The sequence below is a fragment of the Chroicocephalus ridibundus genome, chromosome Z (genome assembly GCF_963924245.1).
Source record: "Chroicocephalus ridibundus chromosome Z, bChrRid1.1, whole genome shotgun sequence".
Taxonomy (NCBI): domain Eukaryota; kingdom Metazoa; phylum Chordata; class Aves; order Charadriiformes; family Laridae; genus Chroicocephalus; species Chroicocephalus ridibundus.
Genome location: NC_086316.1, coordinates 9,915,186 through 9,932,858, shown reverse-complemented (window position 1 = coordinate 9,932,858; position 17,673 = coordinate 9,915,186). Strand labels below are relative to the sequence as shown.

The window sequence follows — 17,673 nt, the reverse complement described above, 5'->3', positions numbered from 1 at the left end:
TCCATTCCATTCCATTCCATTCCATTCCATTCCATTCCATTCCATTCCATTCCATTCTTCTAGGGAAGGATGTGGAGATATTTGGAGAAGTTTGGGTTTAATACCTTATTTATTTTGAAAGGTTCATTTGCCATTTGTAGGATGCAGTTGAACATATAGGCGCTGATTCAGTATACAGCCTTTGATATTACAGCGTTCTTAATGCTTTTACATATTTTTATTGATTTTTTTCCTTTAAAATAAGCAATTACTGCTTTTTAATGAGGAACTTCCAAAAATTGTTTATTCAGTCATTCAGTAGCAATCACTGAGACTGCATAATTTCACAGCAAAGGCTTTTGACAACTTAAATGATAGTTTAGATGTGTGTAACTTTGTACTTATCATGGAATAGAATATTTATGAGATAGTATCAGTGTATTGAACTGTGCCCATCCATCCTTATTAAAGTTCTTATGCAAACTCCCTCATTTTCTCACTTTGGAAATTAGTCAAGTTCGACTATCTCAGTTAAACTGTCTATTAAAGCTCACATGGAAATTCAATTGCTTTGTTTAAATTTGACTTTAAGCTGTCATTAAAGATGACATGACTTGCATCAGTTTTGCTTCAAATTACACAAACAGAGAATTAAACCTCATGTGAATAATGTTAATTGTGATCTATTTTTAATAATGTGTTTGCATTTACATAGTGTCACTATCAAAAACATTTTCTATGTCTATGAGAGCTTAATATTTTTATTGCACGTCATTAGCTCCGCTTTTATAAACCAGCCATGATCAACGGACTTCAGTTTCTACTGGGTAAAGAACAGGCCTAGAATCCTTAATTTCTGACTAATCCCCTTCAAATCAGATACCAACAGTCTTTCCACTGACTTTCAGTGGGCTTTGGACCCAGCCACTCATGGAGTATTAAGCTTTACATGGTCTGATATGTTTCACTCCTGTACATCAGCAGAGACTGTAACTACTTATTTGCCTTTTGTATCCCAACCAGGGCAGTTTTACAGTTTCATTGCCTGAGACACCTGAGATAGCAGGTTCATTTAACACCTGAAACATGATTTGCATGTCATTAATGCAAGATTTTTCAGTAGTCTGTAGACCCCTCCTTAGCCCTTGTAAATCTTGTGAGCAGAAATGCCTGGAGCTGGACTGACTTACACCCTGAAGGATCTGGCCATTTATCTCTTCAACCAAATTTGTAATGCTAATTAGGCGTGGTCACGGTGACATTTTATTTGACATTATGATAGCTTCATTAGCAGAGTTAAAAGCACATATGTCAATATTCTTTTGCTAACTGTGTAAAAGTAAATAATACACAGAAAATATTATTCCCCTCTGACTCTCGGGGGCAAAGGCAGTGCTTAGATATATATTTATGATAAACACAAAAGAGAAAACAGGCTATATAATTACATCAGAGAAAGCCCCACCGAAGGAAAAAAAAAAAAAAAGCCTTCTGGCTTACAGTGCAACTGTGGGGACTCACAGCTTTACAAACAGAGCTAAATGGCAGCTGTGCGCAAGCTGATGCCGCAGCTTCAAAAACTGGGAAGCTCTTTCTTCCACTGTTGAAATTACAAAATTCAGGCTTAAAACCCAGTTCCCTAAAGGCTACAGGCACACCTATTGCTCCTTCCTTCCATGCCATGAAAAAAGACGCTATGAAATGTTGGTTTATTTTTTTTAATATCTGCCTGACTGCTGAAACTGCAGTGCTTCAAGGACGGATTTTGTGTTGGCAGCTGGCAGACCGCGGGAAGGACATCGGATGGAGACATCCTGCCACCCTACCCGACCAGCTGCTGAGCTGCCCACCACATCGCCTACTGCATCCCAGCCGCTGCATGGTCCGCCTGGTCGCGACGGAGGGATGGTGTGCTCCTTCCAGCACCTCCACCTCCAGGCTGGAGTGAGAAACCTGCTCTGCCCGTGGCGGGTGGCTGTAGCCAAGAGGACAGACATCACGGAGGGTGAGGCATCCAGGTTTTCTTCTCAAAAACCATTCTGCAGCTTCCGCAGCGGCACAAGCGGTGATCGTGGCAGGCACACATCCCTCCGCTCCCCTCTGAAGAGCACCGGGAGCTGGGCACAGGTGTTGCGCTGCTCCTGGGCTCTCGCCTGGTCCCAGTTAAACTCCCACACCCTCGTCATGGACATCGGTAACCATTAAGATTTGGCTTCTAGGCCTTCATCCAGCAAGACACTTAAGCACCCGTTTAAGCATCATCATCATCATCAGTGTGATTAAAAATACCAGTCATACGTTTCTTCTGCTATTTAGACAGGAGAATAATCATGCCTTTCAGTTCTCTGGGGAAGAAAATCCCAGACCTGCTTTGAGGAGGATGACTTCATGAGTTCCTCTTTTTTGCATCTTGTGCACCCGTCTCCACATACACACCTGTTTGACCAAGACTGTAATCGGAAACAGGACAGGTGCCCACACTAAAGGCTATTTTTTGCAGGTGGTTTAAAAGCTTCTGAGAGACAAAAGTTAGCTTAGACTAACCAGAGCTGTCCTGACTCCTGCAGCAAAAGAAGCCTGGCAGCTGTCCAGGCAACACTCACAAGCAGATCCTAAAAAGGCACCGACTGTTGATTTTACACACACAAAACCACAACAGTTAGACTAGTTTAAGTCTTGACTTAGTTTGTCCTGAAAATAATTTCTCTTGTTAGACCAGACAGTCATGACTTGAGGTTGCTTAGCATCTCTAATGCCTACATACAAATACTCCAAACTAATCTGAATATGTACAGCTCTCTACAAGGTCGAAGAGGCAATATAAAATATGAACTTCCAGCTATTCTTGGAAAGTAAGACCCATTATTTATCTTCATAGGCACTTATAAATTATCACAACTAATACCACTTCAAAAACTTCAAGGTGTTCTTTGCTCCAGGAGGAAAAAATAAAGTCCAACATTTAAAGTTTCACAAAAAATATTTCATACAGATGCCAAGACCCAAAATAGGTTTTGCTTCCACTAAATGTGTCATTATAGCTAAGAAAAGACAGATGATTGCCAATACAAATAGACTGGGGGAGCTGCAGGAATTCTCCATGACAGGCCTTCCTCCATCATTAAAATAGCAACGCAAAACTCCAGAGAACCACCTCTGCTCTGTGGTACGCTTCAGCTTGGAGAAAGAAGTGGCCGGGTCCATGTCTGTGACTCTTGCTCCGAAGTGCTACAGCATTGTAATCCATGTCCCCAAAGCCCTTGCAAATGGGTAAAAGATACCAGGAGATAACGAGTGTGACTATTAGCCACAATGGACAATTTGTTACTGCGTGGCAATATTTTCTAGAAGCTCAACACTGTTGCAGAATCAGGTTGTCACAAGTAAGTGAGCATTTGCCAGCAAGAGCAAGGAGATCGTGGCTAGCTCTACCCCAGGCTTTCTTTCTAATGCCATTTCCCAGTAACACATTTTCTTACGGCTGGCCTCATCTAGACTGTCGTGTTTGTGAGCAGGATTTCTCATTTGGCGTTCGTGCTGTAGCTACCCCATTACTGGTCTTCTTACACTTGTAAAGGATGCAAAATACAGTGACTGGTCCATGGAGGTGTATCTTTTCGGGGTTCTGAATGCCACTATAAGCTTGAATAACTGGAAAACAGGATTTAGCAGAATTTAATTTTTCCCTTAAGGAGACACAGCATTCAGCTAACTCAAAGCCCTTCAGCAGACTGTCTAGGGGTGTTGCTGTGCTCCTCTGTTGAGAAGCACCTCACAAACGTTGGTGCGTTTCACATCCTGGCCATCAGTCAGAAGGGCTCTGTTTTAAAGCGACTCCCCAGCAGGCAGTCTGAGTTTCCCCTCATGTGTTATTCAGGCGATGCACAGCGGAAGGGCTTTTTTCCCCCCAGTTTTTGGTTCATGAGGACAGGTGGAAATTCAAGTTTTGATAGCAGCAGAGCCAAAACTGTGGCAGCACCTGGGAGCAGATGGTGCCTGTCCTTCAGGCTTGCCAAGATCTGCCTCCTTGGCCCTGGCACTCCCAATGTCTGAGCTGTGATGCAGGAAGACCCTGTTGTAAAGAAATTCTGATAATACACCAGTGGTGCTGTTTTGACACAGCAAATTATTTAAGTGGCTACCAGAGCACTCTCTTTGTGTGTGTCTGCCAGGAAGAACTAACTTATTAGTCTTTTAGAGTCTTTTAGGGCCGTGAGTAAGGACCCTAGATCGAGGACGTAGGTGTGATCAGGCTGCTGTAATAAAATGTTACTTGGATTATCAAGAAATCACAGTTCAAAGGCTGCTGAAAAAAAAAAAAACAAATGGGGTTGTATCACAGATCCCCACAAGATGAGAGGAGAAGCCTTCACGCTGCAAACACAGGATGGCACCAGAGGTGCCAGGGATAAAAATCACAACTCACCAATGGTCAGCTTCTGGTCACTAGGAGATTGCAACCTTGGGAGCTGAGTAAAAGGAGAACAAAGAACCAGTATCTATATATGTAACATGTACTAGATACTCTGAATGTGGATATAAGGTGGAATTGCAAAAGCATGAGGAATGGGTAAGTAAATACAGCAGAGATGCAGACGGCGCTAACAAACATACAAAAGTGACCAAAAGCCAACCCAGAGGAGGAAGAAACTCCTGCTACCACCACCATACTCCTCCTTTTAGAGATCTTGGGACATAGATGACTTGCCTCTAACAACCCCTACCCCATGAAAGCACACACGCACTTGCTCTGTCTCCCTGAAGATGAGGATGCCAACCTCAGGACCCAGAGCTGCATGGAAGGGTGAGCCCAGCACCTGAGGAAAGAGACAGGGGAAGTGCGTGTATGGCAATTTGAGCTGTATCATTACTGAGAATGAGCTCTAGTACTTGGATAATTTGCCTATAAGTGTTAGCATCATTGGGACCAATGACACTACTTTGATTAGACTGCTAGGACTTTAATGAGACTAACAATTAATTCTTGGCTTCGCATACAGAATGGGTTTCTAAAGCTCATGTTAATTGCATGCAGTGTTTGCTGTGATGCCTCCCTCTTGAGGACAACTGTTAACACAGTGCAAGAGTTGACAGGGAATTTGGCAACCAGGGCTGTAATTGCCATGCACATTGCCAAGCATTGCTCCACACCATCCTCCTTGGCATGTCACTCCTGCCGGGCTCCTTGGCGTAACGGGCTCTTGCAACGGCATTCCCATCCCTGCCCTGTTACAGCAGCATCCACCTTCCCATCAGCAAGATGGATGTGTTGCAGTATATCACTATCAAATGCTAATTTTTCACAAGCACAACAGGCTATGAATACACTTTCTGTACTACCCAGCTTTTTGGGCGTGAGCAAAATTCCGGCTGAACAAAAATAAATCAATTCTGTAAGAAAATGTAGAATATAAGGAGAGAGGGTATAGAGAAGACTAGTTAATGCTATGTAGGTAAAAGAAGTTTGATACCGTTTTACAAAAGCAGCTATTGTCCTTTCTGATACGCACTCAATGTACCCACGCAGCACTTAATTCAACTAGATTTTATTCACCATTAATACCTGCAGCAAGGAATAAAATCTGGAGCACTGTTTTCACTCACCAGTCCAGTTCCAGCATGGGTTGAAAGTATCTTCAACTCCTCCTGAGCATTTGCATTCCCCATATTCTCAGTAGCTGTGCCCCCGTGTCTCATTATTTTTACAAATGACTATGTGCCTACCAACAGGCTGTGCAACCCTCTCTGGTGTTGGCAGCTCAGCAGAGTGAAACTAGGTCATCAGATCTTGGAGACAAACAGGGAAGGAGGTGGCAATTCAACAAAGAAGCCTTCCCCGTTCATCCTGAGGCAGTGCTGCAAAGCGATGCTCGGGATGGGGCACAGGCAGCACCTCCAGGACAGTCCTGGCCGCCATGGGATCCCCCGCACTCCTTGCAGGGCACTGGTTGCTGCTCCTCAAGGACAATGACCGGCCACCAAGTTAGCTTTTTCATCTCTACAGGTCCCTGCCAGTCAGGGAAATGCCCACAGGGTGTGCTGCATGCGGTTACGCACGGAGCAGCCACTGTAACGACAGCTGTATGTGGCAGTATACAGTGGGAGAAATTAGCGCTGGCCCATGTCCCGTTCCTCAGAAAGCCAGCACCAGCTCACCATCACATCCTCTTCTGCTGCGCCTTGCTCCGGGCATGTTCCACAGGATTAATTTTACCTACCGGTGCATTTTGCTCTATATTGATTTTTTTGTATGAAAGCAAGCTGAGAATTAAGCTTGCAAAGACTGATCTCTCAGCTCTGTTAAATGAGGCCAGGGTAGATTAAGTTAGTAGTTGATCTTTCTGAGGCTAGACATTTAAATCACGGCTCTAAGGTGAATTCTTGTGTGTACTTGCTTGGCTTAAAACTAGGATCGGCATTTAAACATCTCCACTTGAGGTTTCTTAATTAATACATCAAGGATTTAATTAGAAAGACCAAAAATCAGAAAGAAGAGTTGCAACTGGTTCCCAGGGCTGGGGGTGAGCAGGGGAAGAAAAATAAAAATCAAACTTCTCTTTTAAAAACAAATACACACTGCATGTGGTGGGGCAGGGAGCTGACAGAGGGGACCAGCCACCAGGACGTGCCATTCTGAGCGGCCGCGAAATGCCACTTGCTGTCCATCCAAAGTTGGGGCAGGAGAGTCTCATCCTGCATAGGCACCCTCACCTCGCTGGGCACCTTTCACTAATTGCACCACACAGTGAGGCTACTTTCCTCAGCAGGAGGCAGTCTGTTTGCATAAGAAATAGTTCAAGGATAAGTGTCACTCAAAACCAGAAGTTGCTGCAGGAGGAGAAAATAAATAAACTGGGAGGTGTGATGTTTGCTAGCTCCTCAGCTGCAGATTTATGATCTTTCAACACAAGACAAGAATCTGACTTTTGAAAATGCAGCAAAGCCTAGTGGTTTATATTCGCTGTAAATGTTTTAATCACCGCTCCCCATTTTTCCTTCCCAAGCCTGAATTAATAAATTATCACTACAAACCAGACAAACAAACAAACAAACAAAAACCCGTGCAAAAGACAGCTGTACTATTTAAAAGTTTTGTGGCCAGTGTTTGCAAATTTCTCTCCTGGGCATGCAAAACTCAAAACAAGGCACGATCCTGTAACCAGGAGGCGCCTACCCCCCCGCCCCCAAAGGCAGAAGCGTTTGAGTTTCCAATAAAGCGAATAGCAGCTACCCACAAAAGTGTGTGACTGCGCAGAGCCCGTTACCAAGGCACACAGGCAGAGGAGGAGGAGGAGGTGGAGGAAGGGGCCCTGGCTGGCTGTCGAATATAGAAACGGAGCGATCCGTTTTGAAATCCCTGCCTCATCTTGTGCTGCCCTCTCGAGCAAACCCCTCTCTGTAAAAAGGGGATAACCCGCTCCGAAGGATTGCAGGGGGACACACCGCCGCCGTGGCACGGACAGACTGCTCCATCCTTTCCAAAACTGCTCTCTGCCCATCTTAAGGCTTACAGCAAGATAAATATTTCACACCCTTTTACACAGGGAGGGACCACAGGGAAGGAAAAAAAAAAAAAAAAAAAAAGGAGGTGAAGTCACACATCTTGGAGAATATACCAAGATGTTGCCAGAAGCTGAATCTAGGGCTCAAATCTCCTGTTATTCCTGTGCTAGACACAGCTGCATCAATAGATAAAAGAATTTAGAAAGTAACAAACAGCAATTTGTTTTATGTGTTATTGTTAAATAATTTGGGCATCTGTACCATCACACTACTCACACTGCACGGTCTGTCCTTCCAGACTAGTGTCACCTATGCCATGGACACTTGCCTCATTAGGACCCTATGTCTGCAAGCATTTGGATACATACTGTATTTCCTCATTAGTTTTAAGTGGATAAGCAACTTACTAATTATCCGTTGTATTCCAACAGAGTCCCAGGTACAGAGTTATGAAACGAGACCTTACTGCAGCAGGCACTTCACAGAGCAGAAAGTGGTTTACTGCAAGTATTGTGGTGAGGGTTGGGAGAATGTATCAAAAATCACCACCCATGCCTGCTTCATCCTTTGATTTATAATGTGCAAGATCACCAGGTGAACATTTACAGCTCCTGGCAGTGATTCAATCGTCTGCTGTCATCTAAACGTTTGACAGAAAATACACAGTACCATCACCTCTCTATGATGCACAAACATTTGCATAGATTACTGCTACCAGGTTTTCTTTTACTCTGCACCTAGCAGCGACATTTAGACCAACAATGAAGTGACTGCACAGAGCTTGTAAATCACTATAAAATATGAATGATACTTATTAATCCCACTTTGTACTGAGTTTGGACTCAGTGGAACAGCGCGAACTGACTTCACAGGCTTCAAGCAGTGTGTCCACCCACACGTATGTAGTATGTGATAGCGGGCACAGACTGAAGACAAATATGCAACCATGCACACCGGGAAAAACAGTATGCCATGCTTGATGGGACCATCTGGCTGTACTGAAGATTCGTATTGCTGTCTGACACTACCACCTGCCAGAAGCTAGCACTAATCACAAGACACTGGCCAAACAAATGTAATTCTCTTTTCCTTCGGCTCTGCCTGTGGCAAGGGTGGTTGATCCCAGTATCACATCATCAGGAGAAGCTCATCAGCCTTCCCCTGTAGATCCATTTCCTGCTGCAATTCCATAAAAGCACCATATGGACACATCACTGCTGGTGGCAACGGACCCCGACAACAGCCCGTGTGCAGCAGCTCTACCGTAAAGAGAGAGCTTTTTGCCTTACTGCCATCCCTTGCCCAAGGGGCAAGCTCGCAGCGGAGGCCATCGTCCCACCACTGGTGGGGCTGGAGGGCTGCATACACTTCATAGAGCTGACAAAGAAATTGGAAATTCATGCTGCATTGAAGAAATACAAGATCTTCCCTTGTTGATGGGAAATTTGACAGCATAGGGACAAAACCAGCTCAACACACTAGCAAAACCTTTGGTGGTGGGGAAGTTTGATATAATTTTTACCCTTGTAGAAAAAAACTAGCGAGGAGTAGCTGGACAAACTGTTGTGATGGAACTAAATACCGAATTTACTTCATTGTAAATAAAGTTCTTCATCCTACCTATTTATGCAAAAACTTATTTGTACTGCTACTTTACGTTACTTGAGGGGGAAAGGGGAAAAACTGTTGTGGCAGGTTAATAGGGGTTGGCTTCCTTTATGAGGAAGTAATGAAAGTAACAGCAACAATTTAACAGGCTGGATGTTACTGATGTAAGAATGCTTTGCAGCATGGAAATGAGGGGAAAGGCCTTTATAAATCTAGTTTTCTTTACAATACTGGCTCTACCTTCACTGCTGCAATTCCTTTACATTTCCACTGCCTCTGTATCCCCCTCTTATAAAATAACCCATCTTCTCCTTAAAGTTCTGTAGGGTTTGCGCAACTGTGACAGCTGAAAACCACTACACTCATTGCAAAGCACCAATTACCCAAGTAAGTTGGGTATTTAATTTATTTTTTAAGAGCTTTGTGCTTTAGGAGCTGGTAGGGTAGGCTGCACATTTCTGCGAGTCAGAAGGCTCTCAAACACTCCGAACCAAATGAATCCATAAAATCTTGTCTGTGCTTGAGCTTCCTACTGACATATGACACATTTTCTTCCTCACAGCTCAGCGCTTCCTGCCCTGACCCCACGGGATGACGCGCGTATGGATGCTATGCCCTCTCTAGGTCAACTGTGGCATCAGCAGACGGCTGATGAGTGATCACAGCCGATGAAGAGACCCTCAGCTCCTGATAATGAACTCTATGGGCGTTTTGATGTGCATGGGCAGCCAGATCAGGCTCTCTGCAGGTAGACTGGGTGCAGTTGGGTCAAATGGCATCTTTATTTGCATAGCTGCAAATCCAAAAGCATCAGATGTATTTATGGGTCAGCCTGCATATGACTGCCCTCCTCAGCTTATAAACTCTCGAAGCACAGCAGCTGTAACTCATTTTGAATGGCACCTCGATCATCGGAGCCACCATCCTTCCTACAGCCTTCGCCAGTCCAGTGTTACGGACTAATATCACAGTCCAGTCTAGCACTACCAGTTCTATGGACTAGAAGAAACAATGACATTTATGAATTTAACAAACAAGACTGAAGTTTATGAATTTAATGATCTGGGAGCCAGTCTTGAGTTATGCAAAACACATCGAGTTAGGTATTCACAAAATTGCTTCAGCATAATTGTCGGCACGTGGATTGTTTGCAAACAGCTAGCACAAACTACTTAGTGTTAATCATTTGTTCCGTGACATAGTTAGTCATGCACTATTTCTGCTTCTTGAGTGGGTGATTGTATCCTCCTAAAGGAGAGGGTAAGAACCAGCGAAAATGAAGCGCGCCCTGGGAGTTTAACATGGATAAACGCTTGTGATAAAATACGAAAGCGACATGTCTCACTAATCTCAGCAAGATGTTTGCGTCTATCCATCTCCATGCAAATAACCCACGATGACTGTGCAGAGTCTGGTGAACCAAGCCTGGGGACGAGGAATTCACGTCGACTATTTTTGGCGCTGTGATTTTTAACTCTCCGAACAAGGGGAAGTGTTGCAGAGGAGTATCTAATTCCCCCAGTCAACCTGGAAGGAAGGGATGACAGAACACCGCTCCTGTGAGTTTGGCAAGAACATACGATCAAAGCTTCTGTCTGCAGGAAATGGTGCTGCTTCAGGAGAGAGAACCTATAATAAAAAAATCGCAAAAAATGTATATTCCCTGAAGAAAAAGGAACATATTTTTTTTCTTCCCTGTTTCAGTTTCCTCTGTTTACATGATGCTAGCACTTTAATGCAAGTCTTGATCAGTCTCCCAAAAGATAAATTATACTTCTACACATTTCAGTGACCTGGGATGGATATAAGGAAGGTGAAAAACCGTAAGCTCTGAATTTTGTTGTAATATTGCTGTGATATTCTGCACTGACACAGCGGCTGCACTGCCCTGTCTAAGCAAGGGAACTGATATATTCTGTAAAATCCCCTGCCTAAAACCCTTTACCAGGTACCACACAGAACACCAGGATGTATTATTAATAAATTGGAATGAAACAGCCAGCCAGCTGTGAGAATAAAAGGGAGAGGACACTCACAGAAAGCAGGATCTTTTGTGAAAGGTTTGCTTTTCTTTTCTGAAAGGTAAGCAGCATTTGTTGGGAGACCACTCTTAAAATGACTGGAGATTTTATACGGGCTTAAGCATATTGATGGACAAACACGCGAACTGTTAAACTGGGGGTGGGGGACCAGGCAAAGAGGTGTGAAGGCTGCTGGAACAACATCCTCCAAGCTCACGGTGAAGGCAGGAGGAGTCACCTCACCAGGAGGGCAGTGTCGTTCTCCAAGCCCTTGCCATGTTAGCAGACGTAGTAAAGTCCTCCACAAAAAAAGGTTGGGTGCACAGCAAGGAACTTACTCTCTGGGCTGGCTGTTTCTTCCTCTCATCGATAGTGCTCTTGGAAAGGATGGATGCTGCAGCACCACACAAGAGCTCCAACGGTGACCACACCGTGGCGACGTTGGGCAGTGGTCAAACGCGCAGACTCGGCGCTTCGTTTACAGACAGACAATGGGCGGCTGCTGATTTTGACAGCCTTGGACAACTTTTAACCTTCCACAGGAAACTTCTGACAAAGCAAAGAAATTCAGCTGGACTTCTCCATGCCTGGACTGGTAGACCAGTAACTATCCCAGCATTCAGCCCAGTGTATTTTCCCATCCAGTTTTTAGCTGGGTGGGAGAAGACCGAATCTCCCATTTGAGTCCCCTGTTCAACGGTCAGACTGCATACTCATTTTTCCCCCTCTAGCTGACAATAACAAGCCATTTTGATGCTTATTATTCTCTAATAAGGTTGTAATAATTTTGTATGACTCTCGGAAGACATGCATTTGCTCTCATAGTGCTGGCAGAATATGGATCCACAAAAAGATTGTCTGAATTATCCTTGATCTTAGCCAGTGAACAGCTTTCTATAGACTTCTAAGTGAAGGGAACTCTCTGGTGAAAATAAGGCAAAGTCAGGTAAAATTAAACGTTTAGGTTGATAAGTTAACTTAGGAATATAGTTTTAATACTGCAGCAACAAGCCACAGATCCTGTTGGACTAGTTCTCATCCTAAGCAAAGCCGCACCACGCTCAAAACAACAGGAAGTCTGAATATAGCAGTTTCGGTTTTTTAATGATGGCAATTGCATCAGAAACAACACATAGATACTCACATGAATGAAATGATTCGCTTCAGCTGTTCTTGTTCTCCCCAACATTTGCTTTTCATGAACATTCCAGTAATCAAATTACACTAGGATAAATGCTCATAGAAAATGAATTGCAAAACCGAACACTTGCAGTATTTGCAAGTTCCAGCTTCCGTGTATATCTCCAATTCCTGTGTTCATCAGATTGGAAGAGAAAAAAAAAAATAATCACACGGCTTAGCCAAACAACCAAAACTGTATCTCAAGCTGGTCCCTATTCAAAGCCAGTGAAGTAAATGGAAGCACTTCCAATACATTTTTTGGAAGGCTCTGGGATGCAGTTATTCCTAACGCTTATATTGTTCATGCTTGTTCCAGAAATTTCAGGTGGTTTTCAGGCAGAAAAAAGTGTCTGTGATTATCAGATGTATTATTCACTGTGAATTCTCACTTCATTTTCCTCTTAAAGTACACTTCTGGGGAGGAACACAAGAGCAGTATGATCTGGGCAACAAGCTCCCATTCTCTGTCAAGCAAAGCATCTTTCTTATGCTAATCATGTGGTACACTGCATCCCACCACAGGTCTCAATTTGCAATTTATTCTTTTGCTGTAAACCTGGAAGGTTTGTGAATGCCCAAGGAGGACATCGCAGCCCAGCTAACTTTCACATAACTACACGTTACATATTTATATGCACTGTCAAAATGGTGGGAAGACACGAAACCGAGTTCCACTGGAATCTAGCAGGCTGAGCTATTTATAAATAAGTGTCTTATTTTTGGTGCTCTTCAGAGAATGTGATGAACAGTGAGTGATGAGCAATTTATGTTGCTGATCATTTGTATCACAATAGAGCCTTGCGGTCTTTTTCTGGAGTTAAGGCTCTGTTAATTTAGGATCTGTATTATCCTACAGTGGAAGACAGGACCTCAGAAGAAAGACGAATGGGCAAGATTAAGAAAGGGTGAAATGAGCATGCCACACTGAAAATGGAAGAGAAAGAAAAGAAATGTAGTAGAAAATGGTGTAGCTGTAAAAAATTTGAGGGTTCCTGGGGATTCTGGGCATCAGTATTCAAAATAGACTGATCCCTCATCTCTCTCTCAAAAGAAATCCTCAGTGTGAAGGAATCCTTTCCCACAAGTATTCTGCACTGAGGGATTTTCTATTTATACAATGAAAGATAACATTAAACAAAATATGGCATAATGAATTTGAAATAAATGCCGTTAGAAGGATTACATGCGTTAAAGAGATCTTGGGGGTATAAATGAATGAAAAAAGCAGGTTTTAATTAACAAGTGTGTAAGTACCCTGTACAATGTAAATAATTCATGTGTATAAAAAGATGATCATAAGGGTGACTGAATAATCATCATTTTGGCTTCCCTGTGTTGACTGCTGATGCAAGATTCCTAATCAGAGGCCACAAGAGTACTGTTAACCGTACCAGCCTATCCACCCTGTTTCTACACTGATACACCGTGACATGAACTTTTAAAGAGGTGGTTAATAAGTGTTTGTTGTTTTTTTTTTCTCCCCCAAATCTCTGAGGAACAAACACTGATGCTGTGTTTTATCGTTTCACGCTCATTAGCCCTCCAGCAGACAATTTTATAGATGCCAGTGGGAGTTTGGCATGAGCTGCCCCCCTGTCTGGTCGGAAGGTAACCGGGAACAGCAGCAGATCTTTTGCCTGTCACACCGGGCAGGGCAATCGGTTTTGCAGAACTGGCAACAAAGGGGAGGAGTGCGCGAGGTCAGACACCACCTTCTTCTGCAGCCCTGGAGCAGGGAAGTGTCACTAAGTGTTACTGGTGCTGGGTGACTGGGGAAAGAGAGACGGCAGAAGAGCGGAGCCTTCCATCAAAGCGTTGCTTGATTTTATACTCTGGAAACAAGAATAAGCACCTGGAAACTCCTGTTTGGCAAGTGCAACAGGGTGCAATGACATCTGAATTTTTCATGTCTCGAAGCTTAAACCCAAAATAATCCATGCTTTTTGCTTCAACTATTTACCTATGTTTGCCTTGAGGCTGTTACTGGGTGTACATATATTTGTCCCCTTGGAGCTCTATAGTTTATCACCTATCACGTGGAATTTAAACAGAGGAAACCCAGGCACATCACTCTCCCACCTTGTTGCCCTTCCAATGTCGAGGTAAAATTAACTCCATGGTATTAGCATATTAAGAAAATGTTAATCACAAGTAAAACAGCTTCAGTACACTCGTGAAAGAGGCCAGCTATCAGCTCCGAGTGAAGGTTACATCGATTTTTCCCCATGTTCTGATGTTTACGTTGAGTATAGTAAATTCTTAAAAACTACTGTTCTCCTACAGGGAGCTGTTTAGCTGATATATATGAGTGAGCCTTACATGCTGAGAAAGTGATAAATAATTACGCTTTCATCTAAAATAGCACCGGAAAATGATCAAACTGTGAACTCATAACACTGACTTTTCATCTGATTTGAAAAAGGAAAAAAAAGTTCTTTTTAAGCATGTTTGAGTGAGTACGCTATTAAGATGAGTGTAATGTAACTGCTTTATCAGTAGCATCATCGAGAGAGCCTGGTGCATAATACAGCTGCTCTTTCTGGCTATTAATTGCTATGTCTAATAGTTCCTTCCTTGCAACAAATGCAAAACTTCATTTTTAAAATATCGGTTTATGCTTGAAGATCTATCTCGTCTTTTAACTCTGTCTTAAGTTAGAAAGCCTTGTAAAATGTCTTATGAACAGCATGGGCAATCATTTCCTTCACAGTCTTAAAAAAGCTGGAAGTGGAATAGCATGCCTTTAGGGAAATACTAAGAGTTTAAAATATGCCTGTGCAGCATATTCATAGATTTTTATAATGCATTTCAAACACTTTCCACATTGGAAAATAGGCCTTGGAAACGATCATCACAGATGAAAGCTGGTGAAGGAGAAGTAATAAAAATACTGTAGCAAGAAAAGGAAAAAATGGTGTCTGCTGCTGAATTCCCTAACATTTGATTTCTCCTATATAATAACAGCAATCAAACAATCACAGTAATTTCCCCGTTTGCTGTGCCTTAGTGGCAACTGAGGGTGCACCTGTGTTCACCTTCACTCTTCTCCCCTTCCTTCTCCACCTCCCCATCTGCTGCCTGCAGCCATGCAGATTCAGGTGACTGAAACATTTCAGACAAAAGTTAATTAGCCAGCACGCTACACACCAGATCTTTTCAAACTGGTGCCAAGTGGAAACCTTCCAGTCAGCTCTGGAGGTCTATCCTGGCTCCTGCAAGAGTGCCGTCCATGGCAAGGGAGACTCCATGCAGCGGGACACATCTGAGAGGCTCAGCATCATCTCTCAACTTGCTGGTAACGCCCTCACACACCTCACCAAGATAGGGATGGATGCTTCGCACAGCAATACACACATGCTGTTTAACATCGGTGTCGGCGACATGGGCAGTGGGATTGAGTGCACCTTCAGCAAGTTTGCCGCTGAACACCAAGCTGTGTGGCATGGTCGACACACTGGAGGGAAGGGATGGCATCCAGAGGGACCTGGAAAGGCTTGAGAGGTGGGCCTGTGCGAAACTCATGAAGTTCAACCAGGCCAAGTGCAAGGTCCTGCACTTGGGTCATGGCAATCCCAGGCACAAATACAGGCTGGGCAGAGAATGGATGGAGCGCAGCCCTGAGGAGAAGGACTTAGGGGTGCTGGTGGATGAGAAGCTGGACATGAGCAGGCAATGCACGCTTACAGCCCAAAGAGCCCCCAGCATCCTGCAGCAAAAGAAGTGTGGCCAGCAGGTCAAGGGAGGTGATTCTGCCCCTCTACTCCACTCTCGTGAGACCCCACCTGGAGTAGCGTGTCCAGCTCTGGAATCCTCAGCACAAGAAGGACACGGACCTGTTGGAGCAAGTCCAGAGGAGGGCCATGATGATGAGAGGGCTGGAGCACCTCTGCTATGAGGACAGTCTGAAAGAGTTGGGGTTGTTGAGGCTGGAGAAGAGAAGGCTCCGGGGACACCTTACAGCAGCCTTCCAGTACCTGAAGGGGGCCTAAACGAAAGATGGGGAGGGACTCTTTATTAGGGAGTGGAGTGATAGCACGAGGGGTAACGGTTTAAAACTGAAAGAGGGGAGATTTAGATTAGATATTAGGAAGAAATTCTTTCCTGTGAGGGTGGTGAGACACCGGAACAGGCTGCCCAGAGACGCTGTGGATGCCCCATCCCTGGAGGTGTTCAAGGCCAGGCTGCATGAGGCTTTGAGCAGCCTGGTCTGGTGGGAGTTGTCCCTGCCCAGGGCAGGGGGGTGGAACTAGATGATCTTTAAGGTCCCTTCCAACCCGAACCTTTCTATGATTATATGATTCTAATGCTCTCTGCTTACACTGACAGGATATATATCTATATCTATCTATATGTATATGCTACAGGGATGCAAGATGCTTGTGAATGGCTGTATTGTACCACGCTGTGGGGAAAGGATACAGTAAGCTCAGGACTGAACGGTGAACATCAAGCCTGAACCTTGAAGGTTCAGGCTTTTGAAACCTTGAAGCCTTTTGAAACCTTGTCTACAGCCAAAGACGAGCCCCAAGGCCAGCTGCACGTAAACATTTGGTTGCTTTACCCTGCAAAGGCGGCATGTAACAATTATGGTGGTTTATTGCAGTTTGTGGTCTGCCACGCTGTCAAGTCACTTCTTAGTTCTTCATATAGATGTCCATAATTACCAAGAGTAATGTTAGTAGCTCGATGTGACAGCTGTGAGGCACTTGGGGCCAGATTGTGAACTTCTTAGTCACACTGACGAGGAGTCCCTTGCACAAATGGCGTTGCTCGAGTGTGACTTCCTTAATAAATGAATCATCTATCACTGCTGCCTACTCAAGCTGAAATCTTTCTCCCAGTTCTGCTGTTACTTCCACCATCTGCACATCCTCTCCCCATGGTGGTGAGAAACGATTTGGCTGATTGACAGGCTGTCTGGTAAAATGTGGAGACCTTCAGGGCCAGACCAGAAGTAAAGAACAGTCGCTGATGTCCAAAGCTGCCACTGTGCCTGAACTTGCTCCCATTTGTTAGGAAATCCCTTCTGGGTACCTATTGGTACGACGTCACCTATATCCAAGTGACCTTGGTCTGTCTCCTGGCGCTCTGAAATGCAGACCAGAAGATCTCAGACCCCAGCTGCCAGAGCATCAGGTGGGACTGTGTCCTGAGATGCCCAGGTGCGTCTCTGTTACAATAATTCTCATCACCAACAAGGACAAAAGGCTTCCACTAATTACACCCACCCACACCAACACCTCACACCCTTTGCAAGAAGCCCCTCTGACAGAAACAATAAACCTCTACCTACCTTTGATCTAATTCTTATTCCTTTCACTGCTTCCTAGATGTTGGCTTAGCCGTTCCCTGGGAGGTCTGCTCTATTTTTGGGGGAAGC

At 44.2% G+C, this 17,673-nt stretch overlaps 1 protein-coding gene across 2 annotated transcripts in view; it reads right to left on the bottom strand.

Moving 5' to 3' along the window:
- Nucleotides 1–17,673, bottom strand: part of GRIN3A (glutamate ionotropic receptor NMDA type subunit 3A) — a 77,367-nt gene that overhangs the window by 50,043 nt on the left and 9,651 nt on the right. The window contains exon 1 of one of the 2 annotated variants that reach the window (XM_063320705.1): nucleotides 5,584–5,714. The exons of the other annotated variant lie outside the window; for it this stretch is intronic. Within the exon in view, the coding sequence (XP_063176775.1) occupies nucleotides 5,584–5,676 (93 nt within the window). The 5' untranslated portion in view covers nucleotides 5,677–5,714. Of the gene's footprint in view, nucleotides 1–5,583; nucleotides 5,715–17,673 lie in introns of those variants that run through there. 2 annotated transcript variants of the gene reach the window in all.